The sequence below is a fragment of the Bos taurus genome, chromosome 12 (assembly GCF_002263795.3).
Source record: "Bos taurus isolate L1 Dominette 01449 registration number 42190680 breed Hereford chromosome 12, ARS-UCD2.0, whole genome shotgun sequence".
Classification (NCBI taxonomy): Eukaryota; Metazoa; Chordata; class Mammalia; order Artiodactyla; family Bovidae; genus Bos; species Bos taurus.
The window spans coordinates 20,620,235-20,633,967 of NC_037339.1; the positions used below are offsets into that span (position 1 = coordinate 20,620,235).

Sequence of the window (13,733 nt, forward strand, 5' to 3'; positions counted from 1 at the left end):
GGGGCCCTGTGGGTCTTAAGGCCCTGGAATGGTCCAGGACAGTTTATTTAGGTGATGGTAGTGGTTATGGCTGTTGCCTTGGAAACACCTGCGGTACCCACTTTGAACATGAGTTTGTACAGTGAAGTGTCTATTGCATTTAGGACCTGACTTCATCTTATTTATTTGTTTATTGTCTATCTCCCCCACTAACTAGATGATAAGTTCTATGAAGGCAGAGACTTTTATTCACCACTGTATCTGACACTTCTGGCAGATAGTAGGTGCTCGATAAACATTCCTTGATTAAATAAGTCAGTGCATGCCTGCATGCTTGCTCAGTCACTTTAGTCATATCTGACTGATTGTGACACTATGAACTGTAGCCCACCAGGCTCCTCTGTCCATGGGGATGCTCCAGGCAACAATACTGGAGAAGGTTGCCATGCCTTCCTCCAGGGGATCTTCCCAACCCAGGGATCGAACCCACGTCTCCTGTGGCTCATGCATTGCAGGCGGATTCTTTACTGCTGAGCCACCAGGGAAGCCCAAGTCATTGTCACAGAATTGCAGACTGTCAATGATAAACGGTGGATAAAGTGACAAGAGACATTAATCATTGCCCAGAAATTCTAGAAAGGGGTGTCTGACCTTGTCATGTCCTGAGACTTGGCCAGGCATTCATTCCCTTTGGAACAGATGATCTGGACCTTCAATTTGACGTACCTGCTATTAGGAAGTCAGTGTCTTGAGGAGACAGCAGTTTGTCAGTTCTGCAAGGAAGGCCAGGTTGGTGGACACCAAACAGCGGGGGACAGTGCAGGCAAGGCTGGCGTGAAGCCTTGGGATGCAGAGAGTGGCAGTGAGGGGTCCTGGCACAGGCAGCATTGAGATAACCCAGTGGGAGGCCCAGCATCGGGTCATCTGTCAACCAGCAGGAGGACTCGGTCCCCTCCCTGTGCCTCCACCAGACTCAGGACACCCACACGGGTCAGAGATTGCCAGAAGCTGCCCAGATACACTGGTCAGTCCATTCACAGCAAAATTACCCAACCACGTTTCCTGATGGAGCCTAGCCAGGCAGGCTGAGGTTCAGGGCAGGATAATCATAAGGTTGGTGGGCTCAAGAGGCAAGAAAAAGCAGGACTTCCCTGGCAGTCCAGTGGTTAGGACTCTGTGCTTCTACTGCAGGGGGCACAGGTTCGATCCCTGGTCAGGGAGGCAAGGTCCCACAAGCTGTGTAGTGTGGGAAAATAAGTAAATTTATTTAAAAATAAAAGCGGCAAGGTGATTTCCCTAGCAGTCCAGTTAACACTCCACTCTTCCATGGCAGGGGCTGTGGATTTGATCCCTGGATGGGGAACTAAGATCCCACAAGCCATATGGTATGCAACCCCTCAAAAAATTTTTTTTTGAAAACTAAAAGGGGCAAGAAAAAGCACATGTTGAGGAACATAGAGACCCAGTTCTTCCTCAGCCTAATGGCCTTTGGCAAGTCAGTTAACATTTCACCTGCAAGATGGAGAGAAATGATATACCTTTGATCTTGGGGCTTGGGTTCCCAGCTAGAGATTGAGGCCAGTTCGCAGTGGTGACGGCACCTCATCCTAGCCACTAGACCAGTGGTCAGTGACAAGGGCCCTGGCCCTTTGGCTTTGCAGGAAAGAACTCCCACAAAGACAGAAAGTAGTGAAGCTAGTAAAGTATTAAGAGGGAAAAGAATACAGTACATGTGAATAGACACACAGGCAGACTCAGGGAGAGAGAGTCGCTGAACTCGTGGCAGTCTGAATTACTTTTATGGGGTATTTCCTCTGGGTTTCCTTTGGCTAGTCATTTTTATTTGCCTGGTTCACAGTTCATATCTGTATATCTCAGGATCCTCCCATGTGTGCACACACATCTCTTAGCCAAGATGGATTTTACTGAAGAGGCGTATGGGTGGAGAACATCCCTTGGCATCACTTCCCTTTGGCTTCCAGGGAGCCTTTTCTGCTCATGTGTGGTCAGGAAGGTCTCCCGACTTCGAGAAAAGAAACATGTGGTCTGGGCAGGGCCCAGCCTCCTCCCTTAAAGATCCTGCCCCTGTCTTTGAGTTTTGATCCACAGGGAATGAATCTCCAATTGCTTTACCCCATAGCTGGGAGGTGGGTGTTGGGGAGCCTCTACCTCCTGCCTCACCTTTATCATGGTGGTGCTTTAAAAATTGGTTGGTTGGTTTAGTTGCTAAGTTGTGTCCCACTCTTGCAACCCCATGGACTGTAGCCCGCCAGGCTCCTCTGTCCGTGGGATTTCCCAGGCAAGAAAACTGGAGCAGGTTCCTTCTCCAAGGAATCTTTCTGACCCAGGGATCAAACCCAAGTAAAGCTTAAATGAGAGATTTGAGGCTTTTAAGATAGTGTCTGACAAACAATAAGAACACAATACATGATTGTTATCGTGTAAGTTATTTTCTGTTACACTTAACAAGACAAAAACAGGGGAGTATACAAGAGAGTGAAATACTGGGGTAAAGGGAACAAATCCTCAAGTTAATAATACTCTTTCTGCCTCATAAAAGGCCTGACCTGGTGCAGTGCTTTACTTACAGTTGCTTACAGTGTTATACATTCTCCAAGGAAAATCTAATGGTATATAATCACACGGGAAGGAATCTTCCTCATCCTCTTGGGAAGCACAAGCCAGTTGGAAAGCTTGGTGAACAGCTCTGATCTCTCTCCAGCCCTGGCGGGGGGATTGGCCTCTTGGGTCTGTGTCCTTCCCTCTCTGAACAGGTGCTCTCTGAGGGCCTTTGAGAGGCCGTGTAATAGATATGATAAAGGCATATCCCTCAGTGATGTCGTCCCTGCTCCTCCAGGGAGGCGGAGAGGCCTTTCATGGCAATTAATTATTCACATTTTCTCTCCTGCCCCTCCAATACTTGGTTTTCTATCTAGCTCCATGGAGGCAGGTTCTCTCTGGGGCGTGTGTAACCCCAGTGCCCGATGGTGGTTTGGAGCTGTGTTCTGTCCCCCTTGGAGCCTGTTTATTTAAGGGTCACATGCAGTGGGCACAGGCTGGCAACAGCCAGAGTGTCCTAAAATCAGCACTCATTCCCCTGACTCTTCTTGGGGACAGGATACTGGCTGCTGATGTCTCTATGTTTCACGGTCTCCATCCTCGTTGCTTGGTCGATTGGGGTTACATCCTGCACCGCCCGGGCGAGCCGGGCTTGGTGGAATGCCTTTCAGCCCTGTTCCCCGCTCTGAGGCTGGGCATCTTGCCCTTTTTGCAGAGCTGTAAACAGTCACTCAGGCATGCAGGCTTCAGCCTGGCCTTTGTTACTGCTCCCCAGGAAACCTTTGTGCTGCTGGTAGAGGTGGCCCAACGCTGGGCACCCTGACAACTCTGTCTTGGAGACTCAGAAGTTACCTTCCCCCTCTCATACCGGCTGCTTTCCCAGTGTTGCTCTTCTGCTTTTCTGTGCCTGTTACGCCCACCTGCAGTGCTGGCTTGATCCAGTTCCCCTTGAAGACAGTACTCAGATGTAGAAACTGGGGGATATGCCCTCAGGGAGGTGGTTTCTGGGGCATTCTCCCTCAGAGACCCAGGGCCAGAAGGAAGAGATGTAAATGTGTGGCCACAAAATAAAGCTAGGACTGGGGCCGAGGAGCAGGCAGGAGAGCAGGAGAGGGAAGTGGCGGCAGCGCGGCCAGAAAGGGCTGGAGAGTGACAGCTGCCCCTTCAGCTGGGAAGCAAGTCCTTTTGCAAAACCTTGGAGGGGACAGCACCCACAGACCTCAGATGCCACAGCCAAGTGCCTGCCCGCTCACTCCCTGCCTCTGTGCCCTTGGCAGGTTCCTCCACCTCTTTGTGCCTCAGCTTCCTGCTCTAGGACTGTTGGTGGGAATTCAAATTGATAATAACCACTATGGAAAACAGTATGGAGATTCCGTAAAAAAAAAAAAAAAAAAATGGAATAAAACTACCATATGACCCAGCAGTCCCACTACTGAGCATATACCCTGAGGAAATCATAATTGAAAAAGACACACCTACCCCAGTGTTCATTGCAGCACTATTTATAATAGCTAGGTTATGGAGGGACTTCCCAGGTGGCACAGTGGTAAAGAATCCACCTGCCAATACAGGAGATGCAGGAGACACAGTCAATCCTGGGTTGGGAAGATCCCCTGGAGAAGGGAACAGCGACCCACTCCAGTATTCTTGCCTGCAAAATTCCATGGACAGAGGAGCCTGGTGGGCTATAGTCCATGGGGTTGCAAAGAGTCAGACACAACTGAGTGCACATGTGCACACACACACACACACAGGACATGGAAAGCACCTAGATGCCCATCAACAGATGACTGGATAAAGAAGTTGTGGTTACATATACACAATGGAATATTACTCAGCTATAAAAAGGAATGCATTTGAGTCGGTTCTAATGAGGTAGATGGACCTAGAGCCCATATACAGAGTGAAGTAGATCAGAAGGAAAAAAGGCAAATATATATTAACACATATAAATAAAATCTAGAAAGATGTTACTTACGAACCTATTTGCAGGGCAGCAATGGAGATGCAGACATACAGAACAGACTTGTGGACCCAGTGAGGAAAGGGGTGGGTGGGATGAATTGAGAGAGTAGCCTGGGAACATATACACTGGCGTATGTAAAATAGATTGCCAGTGGGAATTTGCCATTTGACTCAGCTCAAACCAGTGCTCTGTGACAACCTAGAGGGGTGGAATGGATTGGGAGATGGGAATGGAGGCTTAAGAGAGAGGGGACATATGTATACCTATGGCTGATTCATGTTGATATATGGCAGAAACAACAGAATATAGTTAAGCAATTATCCTTCAATTAAACATAAAATAATATTAAATTTAAAAATGCCCACTCTCACCACTACTATTTGACATAGTTTTGGAAGTCCTACCCACAGCAATCGGAGGAAAAAAAAGAAAGAAAAGAAATCCAGATGGGAAAAGAAGTAAAACTCTCACTGTTTGCAGATGACATGATCCTCAACATAGAAAACCCTAAAGACACCACCAGAAAATTACTAGAGCTAATCAATGAATATAGTAAAGTTGCAGGATATAAAATTAAAACACAGAAATCCTTTGCATTCCTATACACTAACAATGAGAAACAGAAAGAGAAATTAAGGAAACAGTCCCATTCACCATTGCAACAAAAAGAATAAGATACTTAGGAATAAATTTACCTAAAGGAACAAAAGACCTATATATAGAAAACTATAAAACACTGATGTAAGAAATCAAAGATGACACAAATAGATGGAGAAATATACCGTGTTTGTGGGTTGCAAGAATCAATATAGTGAAAATGAGTATACTACCCAAAGCAATCTATAGATCCAACACAATCCCTATCAAGCTACCTACCAATGGTACTTTTAACCCAACTAGAACAAATAATTTCACAATTTGTGTAGAAACACACAAAACCTTGAATAGCCAAAGCAATCTTGAGAAAGAACAATGGAACTGGAGGAATCAACCTGCCTGACTTCAGGCTATACTACAAAGCTACAGTCATCAAGACAGTATGATACCAGTACAAAGACAGAAATATAGATCAGTGGAACAAAATAGAAAGCCCAGAGATATATCCATGTATGTACGGACACCTTATCTTTGACAAAGGAGGCAAGAATATACAATGAAGAAAAGACAATCTCTTTAACAAGTGGTGCTGGGAAAACTGGTCAACCACCTGTAAAAGAATGAAACTAGATCTAATTTTCTAACACCATACACAAAAGTAATCTCAAAATGGATTAAAGATCTAAATGTAAGACCAGAAACTATAAAACTCTTAGAGGAAAACATAGGCAGAACACTCCGACATAAATCACAGCAAGATCCTCTATGACCTACCTCCCAGAGTAATGGAAATGAAAACAAACAAATGGGACCTAATTAAACTTAAAAGCTGTTGCACAACAAAGGAAACTACAAGCAACGTGAAAAGTCAGCCTTCAGAATGGGAGAAAATAATAGCAAAACAACTGACAAGGAATTAATCTCCAAAATACACAAGCAGCTCATGCAGCTCAATACCAGAAAAATAAATGACCCAATCAAAAAATAGGCCAATGAACTAAACAGACATTTCTCCAAAGAAGACATATAGATGGCTAACAAACACATGAAAAGGCGTCAGCATCACTCATTATCAGAGAAATGCAAATCAAAACCACAATGATGTACCATCTCACGCCAGTCACAATGGCTGCTATCAAAAAGTCTACAAACAATAAATGCTGGAGAGGGTGTGGAGAAAAGAGAACCCTCTTACACTGTTGGTGGGAATGCACACTAGCACAGCCACTGTGAAGAACAGTGTGGAGATTCCTTAAAAAACTGGAAATAGAATTGCCATATGACCCAGCAATCCCACTGCTGGGCATACACACCAAGGAAACCAGAATTGAAAGAGACACATATACCCCAATGTTCATTGCAGCACTGTTTACAATAGCTAGGACATGGAAGCAACCTAGATGCCCATCAGCAGATGAACAGATAAGAAAGTTGTGGTACATATCAGTTCAGTTGCTCAGTTGTGTCCGACTCTTTGCAACCCCATGGACTGCAGCACACCAGGCTTTCCTGTCCATCACCAACTCTCAGCTTGCTCAAACTCATGTCTATAGTAATGCCATCGTGTCAGTGATGTCATCCAACCATCTCATCCTCTGTTGTCCCCTTCTCCTCCTGCCTTCAATCTTTTCCAGCATCAGGGTCTTTTCAAATGAGTCAGTTCTTCACATCAGGTGGCCAAAGTATTGGAGTTTCAGCTTCAACATTAGTCCTTCCAGTGAACACTCAGGACTGATCTCCTTTAGAATGGACTGGTTGGATCTCCTTCAAGAGTCTTCTCCAACACCACAGTTCAAAAGTATCAATTCTTCAGCACTCAGCTTTCTTTATAGTCCAACCCTCACATCCATACATGACTACTGGAAAAACCATAGTCTTGACTAGATGGACCTTTGTTGGCAAAGTAATATCTCTGCTTTTTAATACCCTGTCTATGTTGGTCATAACTTTTCTTCCAAGGAGCAAGTGTCTTTAAATTTCATGGCTGCAGTCACCATCTGCAGTGATTTTGGAGCCCAAAAATATAAAATCTGTCACTGTTTTCACTGTTTCCCCATCTATTTGCCATGAAATGATGGGACCAGATGCCATGATCTTCATTTTCTGAATGTTGAGCTTTAAGCCAACTTTTTCACTCTCCTCTTTCACTTTCATCAAGAGGCTTTTTAGTTCTTCATAAGGGTGATGTCATCTGCATTTCTGAGGTTATTGATATTTCTCCCGGCAATCTTGATTCCAGCTTGTGCTTCTTCCAGCCCAGCATTTCACATGATGTACTCTGCATATAAGTTAAATAAGCAGGGTGACAGTATACAGCCTTGACATACTCCTTTCCCTATTAGGAACCAATTTGTTGTTCCATGTCCAGTTCTAACTGTTGCTTCCTGACCTGCATACAGATATCTCAAGAGGCAGGTCAGGTGGTCTGGTATTCCCATCTCTTTAAGAATTTTCTACAGTTTGTTGTGATCCACACAGTCTAGGTACATATACACAATGGAATATTTCTCAGCTAACAAAAAGGGTGCATTTGAGTCAGTTCTAATGAGGTGGATGAAACTGGAACCTATTATACAGAGTGAAGTAAGTCAGAAAGAGAAACACCAATACAGTGTACTAACACATATATATAGAATTTAGAAAGGCAGTAACAATGACCCTATACGCAAGATAGCAAAAAAGACACAGATGTAAAGAACAGACTTTTGGACTATGTGGGAGAAGGTGAGGGTAGGATGATATGAGAGAATAGCATTGAAACATGTATATTTCCATATGTAAAACAGATGACCAGTGCAAGTTCAATGCATAAAGCAGGGCACTCAAAGCTGGTGCTCTGGGACAACCCAGAGGGATGGGATGGGGAGGGAGGTAGGTGGGGGATTCAGGATGGGGACACATGTACCCATGGCTGATTCATGTCAATGTATGGCAAAACCATCACAATATTGTAAAGTAATTAGCCTCCCATTAAAATAAATAAATTTTTAAAGTAATAATAAAATGAGGACGAGAGTCGCACCTCCTCCTTTTGGGGTTGTTTATGAGGATTCTGTGAGTTCATACATATAGAATGTTGAGAAGATGCCAGCCCACGCCAAATGTCATTTGTGTGTTAGCCAACAACTTCACCCCACACCCGTGGCCGCCTGCACACCCTGAGTGTGATGGGGTCAGGATCTTATTGGGACTGTCTGATGCTCTGATGACTTCTTTTCCCAAACACTCTTCCTACCCCATGTGTCTTTCTTTCCCTCATAGAAACCATTAATAATCTTCTCAAGTGAGTGTCTTCATTCCCAAATTATTCAAAGCCCTTCTTTTCCATTTATAGTGAGCATCCATTACTGTTTAGTGAATCATGTATCTCCAGTGGTGGGTGATGAGGACACCATGGAAAAGTGAAATGGGCATCGCTGGTGACTGTGGTGTCTCCTGCCACCGGTGAAGCTCCTGACCGGTGGGAAATGTCATTGGTCTGTGTTTTCACTACTTTTGCATCAGCTGCACTTCTGTTGATAGTGGTGCTCATGTTCAGTGAAACAGAAAGTAGCCAGGTGAGCAGAAAGAGCATGCAAAGAAAAGGACCAGAATCACCCATGAATTCTGCTTGTTTTTAAAGCCATCCAGGTGAATTTTCACCGGTTCAAATCAATATCTTGGTGTTTGATCACTAAGTCGCATCCAACTCTTTCAATATGGTCACACACTTAAGAAGTAACTGCATGAAAGCGAATGTGGCCTAACGGTAACTGGTCCATCCTTGAGTTCAGCCCATCACCTCAGCAACGCGCAGGTCCACTGCCAACAACACATCCCTCCTGGAAGTCACTGGGGCATCTCAAGCCAGCCTGGCCAAAGGAGAGCTCATCTTTCCCCACAAACCTGCCATTCTTCCTCTGTTTTCTATCTCAGTTAAATATCAATATCAGACAAGTTGCTTATGCCAGAAACGTCAAGGTCAACTCCTCTCCTGCTTTTCCTGCCCCCGTCCCCAGGCCCTGGACTCCCTGTGCTTCCTGAATAGCCTAAGACTATGTCTCCTCTGTATACCCACTGACTCTGCCTGCAGCTGTAAGTATCGCTGTGTAACAACAATCCCCAAACAGTGGCTTGAGTCAGCTGATCCAGACCAAGCTTAGTTGGGTGGCTCTTACCACATGTCTTTGGGTGTCCGGTCCTGGCTGATGGAGACTAGGCTCAGCTAGGCTGGGTCTGCTCCACATGGCTCTCATCCTCCCTTCTGGCTCCAGTGGGCTGGCCCAAGCGTGTTCTTCTTGTGGAAATGTCAGAGGCACAGGAAGGCAAGCCAAAACACACGCTACTGTTGTGTGTTTCCGTTGGCCAAAGCTAGCCATGTGGTCTCATTCAAAGTCAAAGGGTGGGGGAATGCACTTTAACCATTTAGTGGAAGGAAGTGTAAAGCCACATGGCAGAGAGAAAGGTGACAAGAGAGAAGAAAGAACCAGGGCCAATAATGTAATTTCCCACATCCTTGTTATCTCTTACTAGACTCATCACTCATTTTCCAACTTCTTACTTTGCCTGCAGCCAACCTCCGCTGACTTGATTCCAACATCCCTTTATTAAAACTTTCCACTGCCCCCTTATCCCAAATTGAGCTGAAGCCCTGTACAACTTGGCTCCAGTCCATTTTTCCTTCTGCATCTGTTGCCGTGTTTCAGAGTTACTCACCACCCACTTCCAAATGTGCTTGTTTTTCATACTGATCTGTGCCTTCGTAAACAGTCTTCCCTCTTCCTGCAGTGATCTCTCCCGCATTTGGGGTTATTGTGAGATGTTGTTGACCCATCAAAACCCAATTCACCTGGAGCCTCTTCCAGAAAGCCTTCTCAGAGGCCCTGTGGAGAAAAAATTGCTCCTTCCTTTGTGGTATGATAGTAAATTGAAATTGCATCATGCTCATACTTAACTCGTATCAGTTTGGGAATACATGTTCAACCAGAGAGAGAGGGAGAGCTTAAATAATTCCACCCACCATTCAACTCCATGATCGTGGGAGTACGGAGACTTCACTTTGTTGTTACATTAGTCATCCTTCGGTTCCAGAAGCCTCTTATAGATGAAAGACACAGCCTACTGAGCAGGGGTCTAGTGTTTAAATGATGCAAGACTCTTATAACAGCCATGCTGCAAGCCTTTATTTCATTTACTAGTCAACCAAAGGAATATCTATCTGGCTGTGTGGTCTTGTTGCAAGTCAGGACCTTCTAGTTCCATCTTGGAAATTCAAGGGACCTTCAGTGGTAGATAGTCTATAGTAAATGTTTATGTCATTGTGACTTTAGAATCCTCCCGCATCGAAGATGCTCCTGTACCATATCTCCTATAGATTTATGTCAGATTGAATTTTAATCTTTTATGTTGGTGTTGCCCAGCTAAGTTATGAGGGTCTCATTTGTGGCTCATGGTTCTTTACGGCTGCTGCCTGTGGCTGTGCAGGTCATACACTCTGAGGGGGCACTAGTCATGCCAGAGTCTATAGTAATGGACTGTGTAGTAATCATGGTGCCAGCTTCCTTGTCTCCCAGTGCCTGGTACATAGCGATAGCTCAAGAAACACGTGGATGAATGAGTGAAAGAGAAAGAGGCAACAATATACTGAGCTAAATGTTCCTGAAATGGGTTTCCCAAGTGGTGCAGTGGTAAAGAATCTACCTGCCAATGCAGGAGAAGCAGGTTCAATCCCTGGGCTGGGAACATCCCCTGAAGAAATGACAACCCATTCCAGTATTCTTGCCTGGGGAATCCCATGGACAGAAGAGCCTGGTTGGCTACAGTCCATGGGGTCACAAAGAGTTGGACATGACTGAGCTCTCACACACAAATGTTCCCAAGTGAGAGATTTAAGAGTCAGGGTTCCAATGAAAATTCAGACAGGTTTTGCTCCAGGAAAATTAAGACCATGTTATCATTGGTGCCTGTGATGAAATGTACCTGTCAACCCACTTGAAATGTCTTGTTTAACTACCAAAAAATCACCTTTCATCATGTGAACCGATTGAAATGATGGTTCCTACAAGGACATCATTCTTCTCAAACGTTACTGACAGCACGATGGCCCTGTGCCTAACACCCTAGTGGACACTGCGAGGCATATATGTAGAGACAGATCTAGATGGTAGATGAATCTTGCCCTCCAAGTCACAATAGACTTAAATTTTCCTTGGTTTCCCTTGGATGGTCATACAACTTAAAAGACAGCCATTGTAAATAAGAATAGGGTTTTTATCAGGTTATCTGATAAAATATGCTGAACATTCCTTAAGTAGGGTGGCCAGCAAACTTTTCACCCCATGGGAGAAGGTTGCAAGGTAAATATCAACTTCACACTTGTTATCCGATGTTCTGCCAGAGGACATGGGGAGGGGAACTGACCCACTCGGGATGTGCGGGCTTCTGGGTGGATGTGGCCCAAGGAGGGGTCCAAAAGGCAGCATGACACGGGCAGTGATGGTCCAACTATGCCTCAGCCCACCCCAAACCACAGGCCTAGGAAGCTCTGACAGAACATGGGGTTCACCCCCTCCCCCTGGATTGTTCTTCCCTGTGTCTCCAGCAGCAAGACGATCACCTCCTGGCCACCCCACCAGCATGACAGTCCAGCAGGATGCCTCACCAGCCAGGGCTTGATGTGTCCATTAGAGGAAGTACCTGGTGAAGAAAGGGTTCCATAAATGTTAAATGAATGAGCAAAGTGATGAATAAGCCAACGAAATAAGCAAACCAAAGGAGTGCTTATAGGGAACATTTGTGGGGGAAGGCACTACAGTAACCCTAGGAAATTCTAAATGGTATAAATGGATCTTCCCAACCCAGGGATCGAACCCATGTCTCTTATATCTCCTGCATTGGCAGGCAGGTTCTGTATTTTAGCACCACCTGGGAAGGAAATGTTGTACACCTAATGCTTAATGTACAGCTCTTCCCTAAGGGCCCTGGTATCCTTTCCAAATGCATGGAGACTTAACTGTGTCGTTCAATGGAAGATACGTTCAACCTGCTGCAGTACCACACCAAGGTCGTCCTAATACCATGCAGCTTGGGAACCAGGGTAATAGTTCTTGAGTTTGGGGCTGCTGTTGTGTATGCCCAGCTATGTCCCTTCAGTCGTGTGTCCAACTCTTTGCCACGTATGGACTGTAGCCCACCAGGCTCCTCTGTCCATGGCAGTCTCCAGGCAAGAATACTGGAGTGGGTTGCCATTCCCTCCTCCAGGGATCTTCCCGACCCAGGGATGAAACCCCAGTCTCCTATGTCTCCTGCATTGGCAGGCAGCTGGGTGCCCCAACACTCCTATTTGCACGTGAACTTGGGTTCAGGATTTCATAAGATCAAGGAGTCAGTTCAAATGGAGCTTCTGTTTCTGCCAAGACCTTGCATGTCACCGCGGGCCACCTTCATGAAGTAGTCACCATGTGTTCTCTGGGGTTTCTTTGTGTGTGTCGCTAGGTGAGTACTCCACCGAGGAGGTGCAGGACCCTTTCCTGGTCAGCATCCACATCATCGCGGACCCAGGGGAATCCCGCCCCCTGCAGGAGGCCATCGACAAGGTCTTGGCGTGGATCCACCCGGACCTCCCGCTGTTCAGGGTCTCGGAAAGGCGGGCGTGCCGCCGGCGGAGGAGGGTCCCCAAGGCGGCACAGCCGGCGCTGGCGGTGGTGCTCTTCCTGCAGGAGGAATACGGCGAGGAGCCGATCCTGCAGCTGCACCGCACGCTGCAGCGGCCGCCCTGGCGCCACCACCACACGGAGCGCGTGCCTGGCAAGTTCCTGCCTTACCTGCCCTGCAGCCAGGACTTCTTCACGCTGGCCCCGGGGACGCCGCTCTGGGCCATCCGGCCGGTGCACTACGGCAAGGAGATAGTGCGCTTCACCATCTACTGTCGCCATGACAACTACGCCGACATCCTCAAGTTCTATGAGCTGATCCTCAAGCGGAGCCCCAGCCAGAAGAAAGCGGACTTCTGCATCTTCCCCATTTTCTCCAATCTGGACATGGACATCCAGTTTTCCCTCAAGAGACTGCCCTGTGACCAGACTCCGGTCCCCACCGACTCCTCCGTGCTGGAGTTCCGGGTCAGGGACATCGGCGAGCTGGTGCCGCTCTTGCCCAACCCTTGCAGCCCCATCAGTGAGGGGCGCTGGCAGACAGAGGACCATGACGGCAACAAGATCCTTCTGCAGGTACCTGGGGGAATGTCCATCTGTCTCCCTGTGTCTGTCTCCCTTTGATGATAACAGAGAAACAAGTGAAATGGCTTTTCCTGAAACCCTAGCAAGTACCTGTTAGGAAACAAGGAGTTAAGAAAAAGGAGGGATCAGTGACCCTCTTTCTGGCTTGAAGATCAAGTCAAGTTGTCCTCTAATTAAATGGTTTTCACTTTGCTGCCAAGGTCACGTGCCCCAGGCCAGCAATAGCTGATCCCTCTCGTGTGATAAGCATCCATCCACTACATGCTTGTGGTTCCAGGGGATCTTGAATGAGCTGATATCCCAGGGAATTCGCTATTAAAGATTGTTTAGTCTACTCCCTCACAAGTAGGCGGTTTTTACCAATGAATTCTTCATTTCCACAAAGGAACTTCAGGAAAAGCCATCCGTGACAATTG

At 46.4% G+C, this 13,733-nt stretch overlaps 1 protein-coding gene and 1 non-coding gene across 2 annotated transcripts in view; both read left to right on the forward strand.

Moving 5' to 3' along the window:
• FAM124A (family with sequence similarity 124 member A) overlaps positions 1 to 13,733 on the forward strand; it is a 117,618-nt gene that overhangs the window by 27,558 nt on the left and 76,327 nt on the right. Inside the window, exon 3 of the mRNA XM_002691743.6 lies at positions 12,575 to 13,308. Coding sequence (XP_002691789.1) covers positions 12,575 to 13,308 — 734 coding nt within the window. The remainder of the gene's footprint in view (positions 1 to 12,574; positions 13,309 to 13,733) is intronic.
• TRNAR-UCU (transfer RNA arginine (anticodon UCU)) lies at positions 1,128 to 1,200 on the forward strand. The gene has a single exon. It is a non-coding gene; the product is annotated as a tRNA-Arg (tRNA).